At 41.1% G+C, this 19,590-nt stretch overlaps 1 protein-coding gene across 1 annotated transcript in view; it reads right to left on the bottom strand.

Moving 5' to 3' along the window:
• The window catches only part of QPCT (glutaminyl-peptide cyclotransferase), a 341,372-nt gene that overhangs the window by 129,578 nt on the left and 192,204 nt on the right, over positions 1–19,590 (bottom strand). The window contains exon 5 of the mRNA XM_044292305.1: positions 16,443–16,542. Within this exon, the coding sequence (XP_044148240.1) occupies positions 16,443–16,542 (100 nt within the window). The remainder of the gene's footprint in view (positions 1–16,442; positions 16,543–19,590) is intronic.

The raw sequence follows: 19,590 nt of genomic DNA, 5'->3' as shown, positions 1-19,590 counted from the left end.
CGAAAGGTGCACTTTGGAATGTGTGCCCCTTTGCCCACCTAGGCTGCAAAAAAGTGTGACACATCTGGTATCGCCGTACTCAGGAGAAGTTGGGGAATGTGTTTTGGGGTGTAATTTTACATATACCCATGCTGGGTGAGAGAAATATCTTGGCAAAAGACAACTTTTCCAATTTTTTTTGACAAAGTTGGCATTTGACCAAGATATTTATCTCACCCAGCATGGGTATATGTAAAATGACACCCCAAAACACATTCCCCAACTTCTCCTGAGTACGGTGATACCAGATGTGTGACACTTTTTTGCAGCCTAGATGCGCAAAGGTGCCCAAATTCCTTTTAGGAGGGCATTTTTAGACATTTGGATCCCAGACTTCTTCTCACGCTTTAGGGCCCCTAAAAAGCCAGGGCAGTATAAATACCCCACCTGTGACCCCACTTTGGAGAGAAGACACCCCAAGGTATTCAATGAGGGGCCTGGCAAGTTCATCGAATTTTTTTTTTGGCATAAGTTAGCGGAAATTGATTTTTTTTTTTTTTTTCTCACAAAGTCTCACTTTCCGCTAACTTAGGACAAAAATGTAAATCTTTCATGGACTCAATATGCCCCTCAGCAAATACCTTGGGGTGTCTTCTTTCCAAAATGGGGTCAGTTGTGGGGTGTTTGTACTGCCCTGGCATTTGAGGGTCTCCGCAATCATTACATGTATGGCCAGCATTAGGAGTTTCTGCTATTCTCCTTATATTGAGCATACAGGTAATGAGATTTTTTTTTCCGTTCAGCCTCTGGGCTGAAAGAAAAAAATGAACGGCACAGATTTCTTCATTCGCATCGATCAATGTGGATGAAAAAATCTCTGCCAAAAAAAAAAAAAAGGAGGGGAAAGGCGTCTGCCAGGACATAGGAGCTCCGCCCAACATCCATACCCACTTAGCTCGTATGCCCTGGCAAACCAGATTTCTCCATTCACATCAATCGATGTGGATGAATAAATCATTGCCGGGATTTTTTATTTATTTTTTATATATACAAAGTGTTTGCCAAAGCATAGGAACACCGCCTCCTCCTCATCAGCTTATATGCCTCGGCAAACGTATCTGTTACTGCAGAGGAGAAATCTCGTCTTGCAGCGCCGCATACACCGACTTGCGTGTAATCTGACAGCAGCGCAATGCTTCTGTCAGAATGCACATCAGTGCTGCAGCTAGTCGATCGGTTGGTCCACCTGGAAGGTAAAAAAAAAGAAAAAACCAGGCCGCAACGCAATAATTTTATTAACTTTGGAACAGAATATATAAACTTTAACTTTTTGAACTAAACATTAACCTTTTTGCTTACTGGTGTTTTTTTTTTTTTTTAACCTTTATAGAACAAACCTCTCCTTCCCCATGGGTCAATGTGCAAAGCGCAAATCGCCCAAAGATGTGGCGAAGTGCGTTATGCACTTTGTCCCAGGTGAAAGGAGAGGTGTGCAGCAGCTGTGTGAGTGAATGGGCCCTAATAGCCCTGTGTGCCTGTCCTGGTGAGATGTGATCCCTATGCTAATAGTGTACCTGTGAGTGGTACTTCTGGAAACACTCTCCAAAGCATAGGGCAGGGTGGTCAGGACAGTCAGGACAGAAATAGCGGGTGTCACGCCTTATTCCACTCCTGCTACAGACACGACATCTTTTTCGGGGTGACGGTTGGGTTGAGGTACCAGGAACGACATTGGGGAAATGTCGCTCGTGTAGACGGCTAACTACACTGGTGGATGGGGCCACGGAACCTCCTGGGTACAGGAGGTTCTCGATGATCTCTTCCTGAAATTTGAGGAAGGATCCAGTTCTCCCAGCCTTACTGTAGAGAACAAAACTATTATACAGAGCCAATTGAATTAAATATACAGACACCTTCTTATACCAGCATCTGGTTCTGCGGGAAACTAAATACGGAGACAACATCTGGTCATTGAAGTCCACCCCTCCCATGTGAAGGTTATAGTCGTGGACTGAGAGGGGCTTTTCAATGACACGGGTTGCTCGCTCAATTTGTATTGTCTTGTCTGCGTGAATGGAGGAGAGCATGTAAACGTCACGCTTGTCTCTCCATTTCATCGCGAGCAGTTCTTCGTTACACAGTGCGGCCCTCTGCCCCCTTGCAAGACGGGTAGTAACGAGCCGTTGGGGGAAGCCCGCGCGACTAGTTTGTGTGGTGCCACAGGCGCCAATCCGTTCTAGAAACAAATGCCTAAAGAGGGCCACACTTGTGTAAAAATTGTCCACATAAAGATGGTACCCCTTGCCGAATAAGGTTGACACCAAGTCCCAAACTGTCTTCCCACTGCTCCCCAGGTAGTCAGGGCAACCGACCGGCTCCAGGGTCTGATCTTTTCCCTCATAGATCCGAAATTTGTGGGTATAGCCTGTGGCCCTTTCACAGAGCTTATACAATTTGACCCCATACCGGGCGCGCTTGCTTGGGATGTATTGTTTGAAGCCAAGGCGCCCGGTAAAATGTATCAGGGACTTGTCTACGCAGATGTTTTGCTCTGGGGTATACAAATCTGTAAATTTCAGGTTGAAATGGTCTATGAGGGGCCGAATTTTGTGGAGCCGGTCAAAAGCAGGGTGGCCTCTGGGACGGGAGGCGGTGTTGTCGCTAAAGTGCAGGAAACGCAGGATGGCCTCAAAACGTGCCCTGGACATAGCAGCAGAGAACATGGGCATGTGATGAATTGGGTTCGTGGACCAATATGACCGCAATTCATGCTTTTTAGTTAGACCCATGTTGAGGAGAAGGGCCAGAAAAGTTTTAATTTCGGAAACTTAAACTGGTTTCCACCGGAAAGGCTGGGCATAAAAGCTTCCCGGGTTAGCGGTTACAAATTCTGTGGCATACCTGTTTGTTTCGGCCACAACTATGTCTAAGAGCTCCGCAGTCAAGAACAGCTCAAAAAATCCCAGGGTCGAACCGATCTGAGCTGTCTCAACCCGAACTCCAGACTGGGCAGTGAAAGGGAAAACTACAGGTGCGGCTGAAGTTGAAGACTGCCAATCAGGGTTTGCCAGCACCTCAGGGATTCTAGGGGCTCTACGGGCACGTCTTTGCGGTGGCTGCGATGGGGTCACTACTGCACATGCCACCGTACCAGCTTCAACTGCCCTTCTGGTGCTCGCTACTTCACCATGTTCTACGGCAGTGCTGGTACTAGGTCCAGGGAGGGCTGCGCTGCTGGTGTATGCCTCACCACGTAATCCGACAGCAGCAGCCCCACTCTGCTGCTCTTGAAGCGGATCCTGCGCAACCTGTGGTCTAGCGACACGGGGCCGGGTACGCCTGGTGCTATCAGGGACCTCAGCCTCCTCGTCCGAACTTTGGGTCAGAGAGCCACTGCTTTCTACAGGTTCGTATTCTGACCCGCTAGATTCATCAGATGAGGGTTCCCATTCCTCATCCGACTGGGTCAGAAGCCTGTAGGCCTCTTCAGAAGAATACCCCCTGTTTGACATTTGGGCAACTTAATTTAGGGGTATTCCCTGAGACTACCCAAGAAAAAAAAGCAAGCCTGTCTTACAAAGGGGAGGCTAGCGAAGTACCGGAGGCCGCTGCGGTTGATAAAAAATATCAAAACTGATTTTTTTATCGCCGCAGCGCGTGTAAAGTGAATGTGCAGTGATCAAAAAAAAATTTGTCACTGCGGTGGGGCGGGCGTGGGTGAACGCACGTGTGGGCGACCGATCAGGCCTGATCGGGCAAACACTGCGTTTTGGGTGGAGGGCGAACTAAAGTGACACTAATACAATTATAGATCTGACCGTGATCAGTTTTGATCACTTCCAGATACTATAAAAGTACAAATGCTGATTAGCGATACGCTAATCAGCGAATCAGTAACTGCGGTGCGGTGGGCTGGGCGCTAACCGATCCCTAAACTACCTAACCAAGGGGCCTAAACTATACCTAAAACCTAACGGTCAATACCGGTGAAAAAAAAAAGTGACAGTTTACACTGATCACTTTTTTCCTTTCACTAGTGATTGACAGGGGCGATCAAAGGGGTGATCAAAGGGTTAATTGGGGTTCAGGGGGGTGATCTGGGGCTAGTATGTAGTGTTGGTGTACTCACTGTGTAGCCTGCTCCTCTGCTGGATCCAACCGACGAAAAGAACCAGCAGAGGAGCAGGCCAGCCATATAACAGATCATATTTACTAATATGATCTGTTATCTGGCACTCTGATTGTTTTTTTTTAAAATCATCAGCTTGCCAGCCGCGATCATTAGCTGGCAAGCTGATGACGCGACCCCTCTCGACGAAACGCCGGCCCGAACTGCGCATGCGCGGGCCGGCAAAGCGCGTCATCTCGCGTCTCGCGTGACTGTGCGCAGCGCTGCCGCCTCCGGACCGCACATCTGCGTTAGGCGGTCCGGAGGCGGTTGACAGTGACCTCCACAGTGCCCACCCCTTTAACTGAGCTCCACAGCGCCCGCCTCTTTAACAGTGACCAACACAGTCCCCGCTTCTTTAACAGTGACCTCCACAGCACCTGGCCCTTTAACAGTGACCTCCACAGTGCACTCCCCTTTAACACTGATCTCCAAAGTGCCCGCCCCTTTAACAGTGACCTCCACAGCGCACACCCCTTTAACCCCTTAGGGACGCATGACATACCGATACGGCATGTTTCCCGAGTCCTTAAGGACCCATGACGTACCGGTACGTCATGAGTTTAAAATGAGATTGCGGCGCTACGGGGGTTAATCCGAACAGGATGACGGCTGAAATCATTCAGCCGGCATCCTGTCACAACGCCGGGGGGGTCATGTGACCCCCCTGTATCGGCGATCGCAGCAAACCGCAGGTCAATTCAGACCTGCGGCTTGCTGCACTTTCTGACGATTCTGATCCCCGCGGTCAGGAACCGCGGGGATCAAACTTTAAAATGCCCCAAATAAAGTTTATTTCACCCCCCCCCCTGCACCCCTGAATGATTTTATGGTGGCGGGAGGTGCAGGGGTGGCGGGTCAGCCGTTTAACCCTTTCCATACCGCGGTCCGTACGAGGGGGCTCCCTCCCTCTCCCATCGGTGGGCTGTGCCTTTGCAGCCCCCCGACAGGACTTCTCAGGCATCCTGCTGTCCATGGTGCTGAACAGATCTGTGCTAAAGGCATAGATCTGTTCAGACAAATTGTAAGTAAAATACAGTACAATACCCTATATGATGTACTGTACTGTATTATACAGACATCAGACCCACTGGATCTTCAAGAACCAAGTGGGTCTGGGTCAAAAGAATTTAAAAAAAGGGAAAAAGGTTAAGATAAAAAAAACATTTATCACTGAATAAAAAAATAAAATAATACACTACACATATTAGGTATCGCCGCGTCCGTAACGACCTGATCTATAAAATGGTCATGTTACTTTCCACGCAAGGTGAACACCATAAAAATAAAAAAAAGGAAATTTAAATTTTGCCCACCTTACTTCCCAAAAAAGGTAATAAAAGTGATCAAAAAAGTTGCATGTACGCCAAAATAGTACCAATCAAACCGTCATCTCATCCCGCAAAAAATCATACCCTACCCAAGATAATCGCCCAAAAACTGAAAAAACTATGGCTCTTAGACTATGGAAACACTAAAACGTAATTTTTTTTGTTTAAAAATTGAACTCATTGTGTAAAACTGACATAAATAAAAAAAAAAGTATACATATTAGGTATCTCTGCGTCCGTATCGACCGGCTCTATAAAAATATCACATGACCTAACCCCTCAGGTGAACACCGTAAAAAAATAAAAATAAAAACAGTGTAAAAAAAGCAATTTTTTGTCATCTTACGTCACAAAAAGTGTAATAGCAAGCGATCAAAAAGTCATATGCACCCCGAAATAGTGCCAATCAAACCGTCATCTTATCCCACAAAAAATGAGATGCTACCTAAGATAATTGCCCAAAAACGGAAAAAACTATGGCTTTTAGACTATGGAGACACTAAAACATGATTTTTTGGGTTTAAAAAATGAAATCATTGTGTAAAACTTACATAAATTAATTTTTTGTATACATATTAGGTATCGCCGCGTCCGTGACAACCTCCTCTATAAAAATACCACATGATCATCATCAGATGAATGTTATAAATAACAAAAAAAACGGTGCCAAAAAAGCTATTTCTTGTTACCTTGCCCCACAAAAAGTGTAATATAGAGCAACCAAAAATCATATGTACCCTAAACTACTAACAACAAAACTTCCACCCTATCCCGTAGTTTTAAAAATGGGGTCACTTTTTTGGAGTTTCTACTCTAGGGGTGCATCAGGGGGGCTTCAAATGGGACATGGTGTAAAAAAAACTGTCCAGCAAAATCTGCCTTCCAAAAACCGTATGGCATTCCTTTCCTTCTGTGCCGTGTGCCCGTACAGTAGTTTACAACCACATATGGGTTGTTTCTGTAAACTACAGAATCAGGGCCATAAATAATGAGTTTTGTTTGGCTTTTAACCCTTGCTTTGTAACTGGAAAAAAAATATAAAAATGGAAAATCTGCCAAAAATGTAAAATTTTTAAATTGTTTCTCTATTTTCCATTAAATCTTGTGCAACACCTAAAGGGTTAACAAAGTTTTTAAAATCAGTTTTGAATACCTTGAGGGGTCACTTTTATAGAGTTTCTACTCTAGGGGTGCATCAAGGGGGCTTCAAATGGGACATGGTGTAAATACAATAGTTTACGGCCACATATGGTGTGTTTCTGTAAACGGCAGAGTCAGGGCACTAAAGATACAGTCTTGTTTGGCTGTTAACCCTTGCTTTGTTACTGGAACAAATGGGTTAAAATGGAAAATTAGGCAAAAAAATTAAATTCTCAAATTTCATCCCCATTTGCCAATAACTCTTGTGCAACATCTAATGGGTTAACGAAGTTTGTAAAATCAGTTTTGAATACCTTGAGGGGTGTAGTTTTTGGGTGGTTTCTATTATGTAAGCCTCGCAAAGTGACTTCAGACCTGTAGTGGTCCCTAAAAATTGGGTTTTTGTAAATTTCTGAAAAATTTCAAGATTTGCTTCTAAACTTCAAAGCCTTGTAACATCCCCAAAAAATAAAATATTCCCAAAATAATTCAAACATGAAGTAAACATATGGGGAATGTAAAGTCATCACAATTTACAAACGGTTCAAAACGGATCAGTTCAGCCCCAATGCATTCCGAATGGATAAGGATCCGTTCAGAATGCATCAGTTTGGCTCCGTTCCACCTCCATTCCGCTCTGGATGCGGACACCAAAATGCTGCTTGCAGCGTTTTGGTGTCCGCCTGGCGATGCAGAGCCAAACGGATCCGTCCTGACTTACAATGTAAGTCAATGGGGATGGATCCGTTTTCACTGATACAATATGGTGCAATTGAAAACGGATCCGTCCCCCATTTACTTTTAATGGATCTGTTTTTACTTAGATTTTTTTTTAAAGAATAATGCAAACGGATCCGTTCTGAACGGATACAAGCATTTGCATTATAGGTGCGGATGTGTCTGTGCAGACACCAGACGGATCCGCACCTAACACAGGTGTGAAAGTAGCCTTAGGCATCAACTTAGATAAGAGCATTGTGACTACAATACAAAATGAGTATAATTTCATTTGGAACCCCAAAACTATCACCCTTTTGGGAGTAGAGATAGCATCAGACAAACAAACAATAATAAAAGAAAATTTCCCCAACCTATTAAATTATCTACAAAATGAAATTGACATTTTATTAACTCAAGAATGGAGTTGGTTTGGAAGGTTAACATTGTATAAAATGCTCACACTCCCAAAACTACTTTATAAATTTAGGACACTTCCGATCTCATTACCTACCAATCTCCTGAAAAAGTTCCAGACGCAAGCTTCAAACTTTGTTTGGAAAAAAACGAAACCCAGAATAGCGTCACAAATGCTTACTAAAATCTCACAAAATGGGGGCATCTCATTTCCAAACATCGAGGCATATTACAAAACAAATCTTATGCAACAATCTCTAGATTGGTTGAAAGCCAAAAACTTACAAAAAACGTGGGTGCAAATAGAATCCAGTATCCTACAACTCACAAATTGGCCGCAGCTCATTTTGAACTTAGCCAAATTCTCGAACTTACCTAAATCATGTGTACCCATAGTGAATGCATCCTTAGAAGCATGGAGTACACAAATCTCGAATACTAACAGTTCACCAAATATCATTAAACATGCCCTTGAAGTAGAACCACTCAAACACTTCGCAACTCTTAAAAATATAGATGAATGGAAATCAAAGGGTATAACAACATTGAGTAAAATAGTCAAAGAAAATAGATTATTGGATTTTAGCTCCCTTAAAAACAGCTTTAACCTCTCTAATAAGGAGTGGTTCACCTACAAATCTTTGATAGATATTTGGGGAAAGTACCCTAATGTCGAGGTTTGCCTCCCCCCAGCACCTATCGGATCTACTAAACCAATCCAATAGCCGCCAGGTGACAACCAACTTCAAACCAATTTACGATTTAATCAACAACTATTTGACTCAGGAATCTTTACCTTACCAGAAAAAATGGGAAATTGAACTAAGTGGAATAAAGCAATGGTCCTAATCATAGAGAACAACTATTTAAGATGATGTCTAGATGATACTATACCCCTGTGAAGCTTCATTTCTTTTACGCTTCGTGCTCGGATAGATGCTGGAGAGGATGCAACCAAAATAGAACTCTAACTCATGCTTTTTGGTCATGCTCAAAATTTGAGAAACTGAAAGAAGACCTAAGGGTCCATTCACACGTCCGCAAAATGGATCCGCATCCATTCCGCAATTTTGTGGAACGGGGTGCAGACCCATTCATTTTCAATGGGGCCGGAATGTGCTGTCCGCATCCACATTTGCGGATCCGCACTTCCTCATCCGTGCTTCCGTTTCCGCAAAAAAATAGAACATGTCCTATTCTTGTCCGCAATTGCGGACAAGAACAGGCATATTCTATTAGTGCCGGCAATGTGCGGTCCGCAAAATGCGGAACGCACATTGCCACTTTCCGTGTTTTGCGGATCCGTGGCTCCGTGTATCCGCAAAACACATTGCGGACGTGTGAATGGAGCCTTAGTGTGTTAACTAACATGGTGTTAGGCAAACCGATCACGCTTTCCCCCGAGCTGGTATTACTAAACTTGGAAATAGATACCATTAACCCACTAGCTCAATACCCACTAATAGATGTCTTTGTTGCCTATAGAACACTTCTAGCGAAAAACTGGAAAACAGAAAATGTTCAAAAAATCAAAGACATGGTGTCAAGAAACTTTATTAATGAACAACTATATGCGGTGTGTATGGGTAAAGAAGACATTTTGAAAAATAAATGGGAACGTGTCTGAAACACTACCCTAATAATTAAAATCGATGAAGCATATGTCAAGGACTGGTCAATCAAGATGTCACTCGGCAAGAAGAAGCATATACTGTTACCTTTCTAGTATTTTATTGTTTTGTATGTTATAAATTTTTTTTGTATAATTGACTTAACTCAACAAATAAAATATCACGCTCTCAAAACTATCAACATATAAGATAATATTACAATTGTTACTGTGTAAAACTTAAATAAATAAAAAGCATACATATAAGGTATTGCCACATCCGTAACAACCTGCTGTATAAAAATATCACATGACCTCAGACACCGTAGAAAAATTAAATAAATAAAAACGCTATTTTTTGTCTCTTTATATCACAAAAAGTGTAATACCAAGCAATAAAAAAGCCCTACGCACCAAAATAGTACCAATCAAACCGGCATCTCATACCGAATAAAAATGAGCCCCTACATAAGACAGTCGCCCAAAAAAAATAAAAATAAATATGGCTTTCAGGATATGGAGACACCAGTTTATTTTTTTTTCAAAAGTGCTTTATTATGTAAAACTGAAACAAACAACAACAAAAAAAGTCATATTTGGTATTGTCGCGTCCGTAACAACCTGCTCTATAAAAATAGAACATTATCTAACCTGTCAGATGAACATTGTATAAAATGAAAAAAAAAAAAAACAGTGCCAAAACTGCTATTTTTTGTTACCTTGCCTCACAAAAAGAGTAATATAGAGCAACCAAAAATCATACTCTAAAATAGTACTAACCAAACTGCCACCTTATCCCATAGTTTCCAAAATAGGGTTACTTTTCTGGGGGTCTTCAAATGTGACATGGCAACTTAAAATAATCCCAGTGAAATCTGCCTTAAAGGGTTTCTACCATCAGAATTACTGTTATGTAGCACATTAGCGATGGGCTAATGTCAGCACTACATAACAGTGTGTTTTTTACATTTGTCCCTGCAGCCGTTTTGCTAAAATACACACTTTTACAATATGCTAATGAGCCTCTAGGTGCTATGTGGGTGTAGATTCAGCACCTAGAGCAGTGATGGTGAACCTTTTAGAGACCGAGTGCCCAAACTGAAACCCAAAGCCCACTAATTTATCGCCAAGTGCCAAGCCAGTAATTTAACCTGAATAGCAATATAGTATATTTTCCATGTATCATTTAGCTATAATAGCCTGCCTACATTCAATGCACTGCCTGTGCCATTCATAGTACGCACTTCACTGATGAACGACAGGAAAAATCAAAGGCATATTAGTACACCAAAGACTTTTTCAAGGGTGCGGGTGCCCACAGAGAGGGCTCCGAGTGCCGCCTCTGGCACCAGTGCCATAGGTTCGCCAACACTGACCTAGAGGCTTGGTCTACTCACCCTTTATTCCATCAAGGTCCTCCGTTATGCCCGCCCTGCTCCTCTTGATTGATGTCCAAGTTCCATGCATCGTTGAGGAAATCCCGTGCCTGCGCCGTTCACTTCTGTATTCGGCGCAAGCGCAGTGAGTGAAGGCCGCTCTCCTGGTGTCAGATTCCTCACTGCGCCTACGCCGGCTACGCAAACTACAGAATCAGGGTAATAAATATTGAGTTTTGTTGGCTGTTAACCCATGCTTTGTTACTGGAAAAAAAATGGATTAAAATGGAAAATCTGCCAAAAAAGTGAAATTCTGAAATGTTATCTACATTTTCCTTTAATTCTTGTGGAACACCTACAAGTTTAACAAAGTTTGTAAAATCAGTTTTGAATACCTTGAGGGTGTAGTTTCTAAAATGGAGCTATTTATGGGTGGTTTCTATTATGTAAGCCCCACAAAGTGACATTCAGACCTGAACTGGTCCTTAAAAATTGGGTTTTGGAAATTTTCTTAAAAATTTTAAGATGTGCTTCTAAACTTCTAAGCCTTTTAACGTCCCAAAAAAAGAAAATTTTATTTACAAAATGATCCAAATATAAAAGTAGACATATGGGAAATGTAAAGTAATAAATATTTTAGGAGGATATCACTATCTGTTTTAAAAGCAAAGAAATAGAAATTTTGAAAATTATGAATTTTCCCAAATTTTTTTGTAAATTTGGTATTTTTTTAAAAATAAAAATGAAATATTTTGACTCAAATTTACCACTCTCATGAACTACAATATGTGATAAGAAAACAATCTCAGAATGGCTTGGATAAGTAAAAGCATTTTAAAGTTATCACCAGATAAAGTGACATGTCTGATTTGCAAAAAATGGCCTGGTCCTTAATGTGAAAATGGCAGGGTCCTGAAGGGATTAAATAAGTGTTTATGACCTCTGAGTTTAGAGATAAGGTTTATTAGATGACTGGCACAAAGTGAAAGTACCAGTTACACAGTTAGAAAAACAGTGAACCCTTTGTGATAGAATGGCTCAATATTTTTTAATAATGGCCAATTAAAAATATGACTTTTTTTTGCCAAAAACGCATAAAATGCAATCATAAACAAAAATTGCCTCTGAAGGTGTACATAGACTTTAGCTACAATGTACTACAACAGATATATAATCAGTTACAAATATTTTCAATATCATTGTTATATTAGTATACATACACTATGTAACTGGCCTATAGTCTAACAATATAGACAGCAGATACTTAGCTGTAAGGTGGTCCTACTTCTTCCATCTAAGTCTTTACAAGAAACTGGCCTGGGTGAGGAATGCCCCTGTGGCTAGGTGTATTGCTACTATATTAACACCTGCCTACCCAGAATTCATTGTACCTGTGATGTCAGCACAGGACGGGGCGGGGTCATGAGTGATGTTGCTCACTCAACCATGTATCCAATTTAAATATCAAAACAGGACTGAATTTCATCCTTCTATTTTTATTTTTTATTAGGTTCCCCATGCGATATATATATGATAATTTTATTCTGCAGGATGATACAATTATGGTGATACCAAATCGTTTTTTTCATGTTTTACTAATTTTGCATAATAAAATCCTTTTTTATTAAAAAATCTGTTATTTTTTGCATTGCCATATACTAATATCCATAACAGACTATACTTTTTATCATTTTTGGGTACATAAGACTTTTTGATTACTTGAAATTATGTTTTTTGGGAGGCAAGGTAACATTACCTGATGGGGTAGAACATGTGATATTTTTATAGAGCCTGTGGTTACGGATGCGGTAATACCACACATGTCTATTAATTTTAATTTAGTTCCTTGATAAGGCATCAGCAAGTAGTAGGAATCATCAATGTGTAAACTCCACTGTGTAGTCATATTTCTGTAGCTTCAATAACAGATGTTGAATATGTGGTGGTGCTTTCTGTAGCTCCTTATGTGTGATAGTGAGCAATGGCTTGTGATCTGTTTCAATAATACATTTTGTTCCATACACAAAGTTGTGAAAAGATTCACATCCGAAGGCGATGTACAGCGTCTCTTTTTTTCTACTTGTACATATTTACACTCAGGATATGTTAAACTATTTTTTCCTATATGAAGTTCAGCCTATTTCTACATGCTTTCTTTGTATGTTATACAGCTTTTGGTTCTAATATGTAAGCTGGCACTCATGGTTTTATTTCTAGAGGTAGTGCCCACTTCTTAGATGTACACTGTATATATTTCTGGATGTCTGAAAGGATGTGAAGCCTATGCCACTGGCTTCCTTTCTCTGCCACACTGTTGTAGTAGAACTGCACCTATTCCATCTTTGGATGCATCTGCTGATATATTTGAAGGCCTATGTATGTCAAAGTATTGATGTAGTGGTACATTGCAGAGAATGTCAAGTTGAACTCAGTTTCCTGTTTCTCTGTCTATTTCCATTCAGCAATTTTTAGTAACAGGTCCATCATATGTACAGTCTTTGCAATGTACTCGCTAAAGTAATTTAACATGTCCATAAATCTCTGTAGTTCCTTATTGCTATTGCGGAATATGATATGGACGATATGGGCTGCCACCCAGGTCCTGAGGCTTCTGGGGGGAGCCCATTGATAACCAAAATGCCCATATTATTATAACCTTTCAACAATGTAATGCAGGCTTGCCATTGGCAGTATAGTCAGTACTGCACACAGATGCCCGCTGCCTCATTTTGTTCAGCCCCTAAATAGTAAAACATCTTCAACCCATCTCCTTACAGCACTGTTACATGCTGTCTAAGGGTAGGAGTTGAATACAGAAGCAACAGGAAGCACATGAAGCATGAGAAGTATGAGTGAGCAATGTCAGCAATGAAAAGAGATTCAGTCAGAGTGTGAGTCTGGACTGTCTCTTCACTATTGGAGGGAAGGAGGTCAGAGGAGCTGCTGCTTGTCTATGTTCTTTAGAGGCAGTAGCTTCAGAACAATATTGTTTTTATGATTCTGACTGCCTTATAATTGTCAAACAGTCCCAAAACCTTGTTTTCCTCCTCAGACCCCCTGCTATCTTCTCTAATCCTCTCACAGAAACCTTTACAGAATTCTTCCATCTCCTCCCAACCATCATATCACTGATAACCACACAGTGCCCTGGCAGCCTTCTTTCTCTCCTCTGTCGACATGTCATCTTTTGTCTCACTCTGTCCTGCCTTCTGTTCACCTAAAAGAGCTCCTGCTACTCTGTGTCCCTCCCTGCCCCATGGCTCTTGCACAGGGCATCTACCACTTACTGTCTAACTGCCACCAAGCACAGAGCTCATGTCATCTACTTACTTTGCTTCTCACCCTGTAATCCCATAGAGACCGACCCTGCCGCTTTGTTCACTCCTCTTTCCCATACATCCCAGTTACCTGCTCCCATCCCTTCTAATCACTTACAGCCCCTGACACTCTCTGAACCCCACCTACTCATCCCACACAGAGCTAATAACACCTTGTACACTCCACAACTCTTCCTAGCCCCTGCCATCTTGTGACTCTCTGCTGACATGCCCTTTAGTGTGCAACTGTGCCTTTTATTTTAATCATCTGTTGTCTAATGGAATCCAATAGCTAATGGCTATGCTTATTCAACTAACAGTTCTCTCTCCCAAAAGGGTGGAACTAGCCTTTCCTCTGCCTGAGGTGAAAATTGAAATGCTCCCCCCCCCCCCCCCACACACACACCACTGTGCCAAATTCTCAATCCAACCCCTCCGCATTACACTGCATTTCCGAGATAACATTCAGTGTAATGAAGAGGTAGCAGCGCTCGCATGAAGCATAGTCTCCTCTTCAAAGAGCTGATCAGATATTGATGACCTATCCTGACAATAGGTCATCAATATATATAGAAGGACAACCCCTTTAACTTCATTCACTCGTTCTAAAAAGTGTTGCAATTTTCTTTGAAAAACTTCAGGAGCAGAATATAAATCAAAAGGAAACCTCTTAAATTGGTACCTTCCAAGAGGAGTATTAAAGGCACAAAGCTTCTGCCTTTAATGCGTCTTATATTGTAAACATTTTTGCATTTGTCTTTTCACCTAAGATTTAATTTTGGTTAGGAATATGGAAATGTTCTGTTTTCCAACCACAGTTTAAGAAATTCATCCTTATTTTCAACAATAACTATGAAATGTACCAAAGCTCAGTGTTCACTGGCAGTGTCACCGCCAGACATCTGAGAAGCTCTGACAGACGTTCTTCAGAACCTCCTGACTGAGGTTCTTTTGTTTTGTCATCTCGTCTCCCTCTCTCAGCTGTCATCTAGTTGCACTGATTGCATCCCTTTAAATCCCCTCCCATACTGCATCACTTTGCGGTTTATACAACTTCCTGGAGTGTGCTGATGCTAGAAGCTGTTACTACTGCATCCACAAGATAAGTCTGTTTTTTTTTATTTCTGTTTGCCTGTGGGCTTGATCCTAGGTGACCCTGACTCCCTCCGTATTAAGTGTAGGGAGTCGGTGGTCGTGTCCCCTCATTATTATAGAGTGTTCAGGTGGCATACAGTCGAGGAACGAGGCTATGCAATTTTCTACCATTGAGATTTTTGCATAGGCTCAGCAGTAAGGGAGAGAGCTAGGGCTCTTACAGGGCTTGCCCTCCTGTTCCTTAGTTTTGGATCAAGTCAGTCGGATCTTCATTTGTGTCTTCTAGTTTTCTGTAACACCATCCGTGACAGGTAGGTTCAATGACAATGATGTAGCAGTTCCTTTTTTAGCCTCTGTCTCTGGTGCCACTGGTTTATGTCTTTTTAGCTTTTATTACTGGTTTTGTATTATCTTTCAATTAAATATTGTGTGTGACTGATAACTTTTCAAGTCCTGTGACTACATCCTTAAATTATTCTAGCACATCAACATCGGTTACTTTTGAATCCTCCGCTAAAAATAATTTGTCAGTCTCAACTTTTCACATGTGTATGCACCTAAGAGGGAAATGTAATTTCCATACACTACTGCAAATTCATGTTGGATTGTCCTCCTATTGTATGTAAGCGTAAAAATGTACATGCTAATACATGGGATTTCACACTTATTGTACACAGTAACATTTTCCATATCTTTTATGTGATAATATTAAAGTGTAACTGCTGTTCTATTTTTATTTATGTAATGTATTGGGGCAGTGATGCTGACCATTTTTGCAATATACTTTAATTATTGAAATCATACATTTCTTTTAGAAAAATAGCTCTAAAGTGGCCCATTTTGAGCCTTAGCAACGTCCTCTGTCTTCTGTTTAAATAACACAGTCAGTGTTAGCAAGTTTCCACTGTTATGTAAACTAAAGACCGAGGAGCAGTGCTAAGGCTCAAAATCGGTCACTTTACAGCTATTTTTCTAATAGAAATGTACGATTTCAGTAATTAAAGTATAATACAAAAATGGTTAACATGACTGCCCCTATACATTACACAAATAAAAATAGAATGGCAGTTAAACTTTAAGTAGATACCGATGCTGAAACAAATATGCAGCTGAAAATCTGCATAAACTATACTGCTCTATACATGAGTATTAATAGAAAACCATCTGTGAATGAAACCAGTGAGTGGGGATGCTGGAACGCTTGTGTTTACAGAGTTTAGCAATCACAGTATAGATTACAGTATTTTTAACATGGAAAACCTTTAGTACTGAAGGTTATGCCAACATACTTACCAATAGATTGAAGCCTGTTAAACCAACGTACTGTATTTTGGAAGTAGTTTGGAAAAGTAGGATTTGCAGCTCCAATCAAATCAAGCAAAATAAATAAGTCCTAAAGGGAAAAAAAAAGCCATATTAATAGAAAATTATGTTTTAATATCAGCATTAACACTAAGCCAATATATAGGTAAATGTAAGCTTAACTGCAGAAACCAGTGCCAGGCAGCTGCTGCCAAGACAAATAAGATAATGGGGGGCATAGATGCACATGATGAGAACATAGTCCTACCACTTTACAAATCACTAGTCAGACCACACATAGAGTATTGTGTACAGTTCTGGACTCTCGTGAATAAGGCAGACATAGTAGAGCTGGAGAGGGTTCAGAGGAGCGCAACTAAAGTAATAACTGGAATGGTGGACTACAGTACCCCGAAAGAATATAAAAAATGGGGTTATTCACTTTAGAAAAAAGATGACTGAGGGGAGATCTAATAACTATGTATAAATATATCAGGGGTCAGTACAGAGATCTCTCCCATCATTTATTTATCACCAGGACTGTGAATGTGACGAGGGAACATCCATTGCTCTTGAGGAAAGGTCTGTACACAAACATAGAAGAGGATTCTTTATAGTAATAGCAGTGAGACTATGGAACTCTCTGCCTGAGGAGGTGGGTGATGGTGAGTACAATAAAGGAATTCAAGAGGGGCCTGGATGTATTTCTGGAGTGTAATAATATTACAGTTATAGTTACTAGAGATGGATTGTTGACCCAGGGAGTTATTCTGATTGCCTGATTGGAGTTGGAAAGGATTTTTATTCCCTAAAATGAGGAAAATTGACTTCTACCTCACAGTTTTTTTTTTGCCTTCTTCAACTTGCAGCATAACAGGCTGAACTGGATGGACAGATGTCTTTTTTTTTTTCAGCCTAACAAACTATGTTAGTATGTTACTACCACAGAGGCTCAGGTATCATGTACTGCTTGGGAATATGTCACACCTGAAGCCTGTGAATGACTGCAGCGGTGCATATGACCACAGATGCGAAGTCGCAATGCCAGTCTGCTGGAGAACAGAAAGAGCAGGTATGGGAACTTTGGCGCTGGAATGAAGCGATGGTGAATAGGTGATTTTTTCTTTGAATTACACACTTTCAGGACCATAACTAAAACTGGTTTTGTAAATTGGACAATCCTTTTAACGGCATATTTACATTAAATTTTCTCTAAACAGAATGAACTTGATTTTAATATTCATCCTTTTATTGCATACATCCATGACTGCTCAGGAGTTAATACCCTATTTAAAGGCATGTTTAGTAATAATTCTGAAAGGCTAAACTTTTCTATCTGTGTGGCAATCAGATTTATTGCTTAACTCATTCTACCCCGGGCCAGTTTTCACTTTCCTGACAAGGTCAATTTTTGCAAATCTGCAAATCACATTTTACTTCATGTTAGTGGGAAATTGTAGTTGATATGTTTCACCGTTATTTATAAAAAAAAATCCCCAATTTGCCAAATATTTGGAACAGTTCTTAATTTTCAAAATTTGTATTTCTCATCCTTTAAGACAAATTGCGGATCCGGAAAAAAAAAAAACTGATTACATCCGTATGCCATCAGTTTTTTTTTTTGTAACAATGTCTAAAATGGACAAGAATAGGACATGTTCTATTTTTTTTTGCAGGGCTACGGAACGGACATTCTGATGCAGACAGCACATGATGTGATTTTTTGCGGACCCATTGAAATGAATGGGTCCGCATCCTATCCGCAAAAAAAACTGAACGGACATGGAAACAAACAACGTTCGTGTGCATGTAGCCTAAGATAGATAGTGATACCTCATAAAAAAGTTATTACTTTACATTCCCCATATGTTTACTTTATGTTGGCATGATTTTGTAAATATCATTTTAGACAGCTTAGAATTTTAGATGCAATTGTTAAAATCTGATTTTACAAACTCTGTTAACCCTTTAAGGTGTTTCACATTTTTCATTTTTAATAAATTTTTTCTGTAACACAGCAAGGGTTAACATCCAAACAAAACTCAATATTTATTGCTTTGATTCTTCAGTTTACAGAAACTGCAGCATGGGCACATGGCAGGACAAGGGAAGGAGCTCCATATGGATTGTGAAGAATAGATTTCACTTGGGATAATTTTCAGGTGCCATGTCATATTTTGAAGACCCCCTGATGCACCCCTACTGTGGAAACCCCTGAAAAGTGACAGATTTTGGAAACTACACCCCCCCCAAAGAATATTCCAAGGTGTGTAATGATTGGCCAAACAAGTGTTTCATAGATTTTAAAAAATTACATATTTTCCAAGAAAATTCCCTTCCCTGTTCCTCTTATAGGCTGCAGGCCTAGTTCCTGCAGCCTATCAGAAGCCATCGCCGGTGTCATGATGATGAGCTATATACCATGGGACGCAGGCCGGAAGAGGCCTGCATTGCATCACTGCCAGCGTGAAGGTGTTTGTGTTATATATTTTTTCCTGTGGCACAGTGACGCACTATAAGGGGAGTGGCACTATAGGGGCACTGTCAAGGGGAATTATATACTTGCATATAATGGGGGACACAATGGGTGCATCTTAGGCTACTTTCACACTAGCGTTCAGCTGGCCGTGCGGAGGCGTGCGGATCCGTCCAGACTTACAATGTAAGTCAATGGGAACGGATCCGCTTGAAGATGACACCATATGGCTCAATGGCTCAGGCTACTTGCGCACTTAGAAATTTTTTAGTTTATTAATGCAGACGGATCCGTACTGAACGGAGCCTCTGTCTGCATTAATATGATCGGATCTGTTCAGAACGGATCCGATCAAGCGCAAGTGTGAAAGTAGCCTTAATCTTATACTGGCACATTATGGGGGGCACTACAGGGGAGGGAAGAACTATGGGGGCACTAAGAAGAGACATTTATACTTGCACATTATGGGGGCACTAAGAAGGGGCAGTTATACTGGCACATTATGGGGACACTATGGGGGCACCTACTGGGGGCACTAAGAAGGGGCATTTATACTGCCACATTATGGGGGATACTATGGGGGCATCGATTAGGGTCACTAAAAAGGGGCATTTCTAATGATGCATTATGGGGGACACTATGGGGCCTCTTATACTGGCACAT

This window comes from Bufo gargarizans, chromosome 4 (assembly GCF_014858855.1).
Source record: "Bufo gargarizans isolate SCDJY-AF-19 chromosome 4, ASM1485885v1, whole genome shotgun sequence".
Taxonomy (NCBI): Eukaryota; Metazoa; Chordata; class Amphibia; order Anura; family Bufonidae; genus Bufo; species Bufo gargarizans.
Note: the sequence above shows the minus strand (reverse complement) of the source record. Positions and strands in the feature narration are given on the sequence as shown.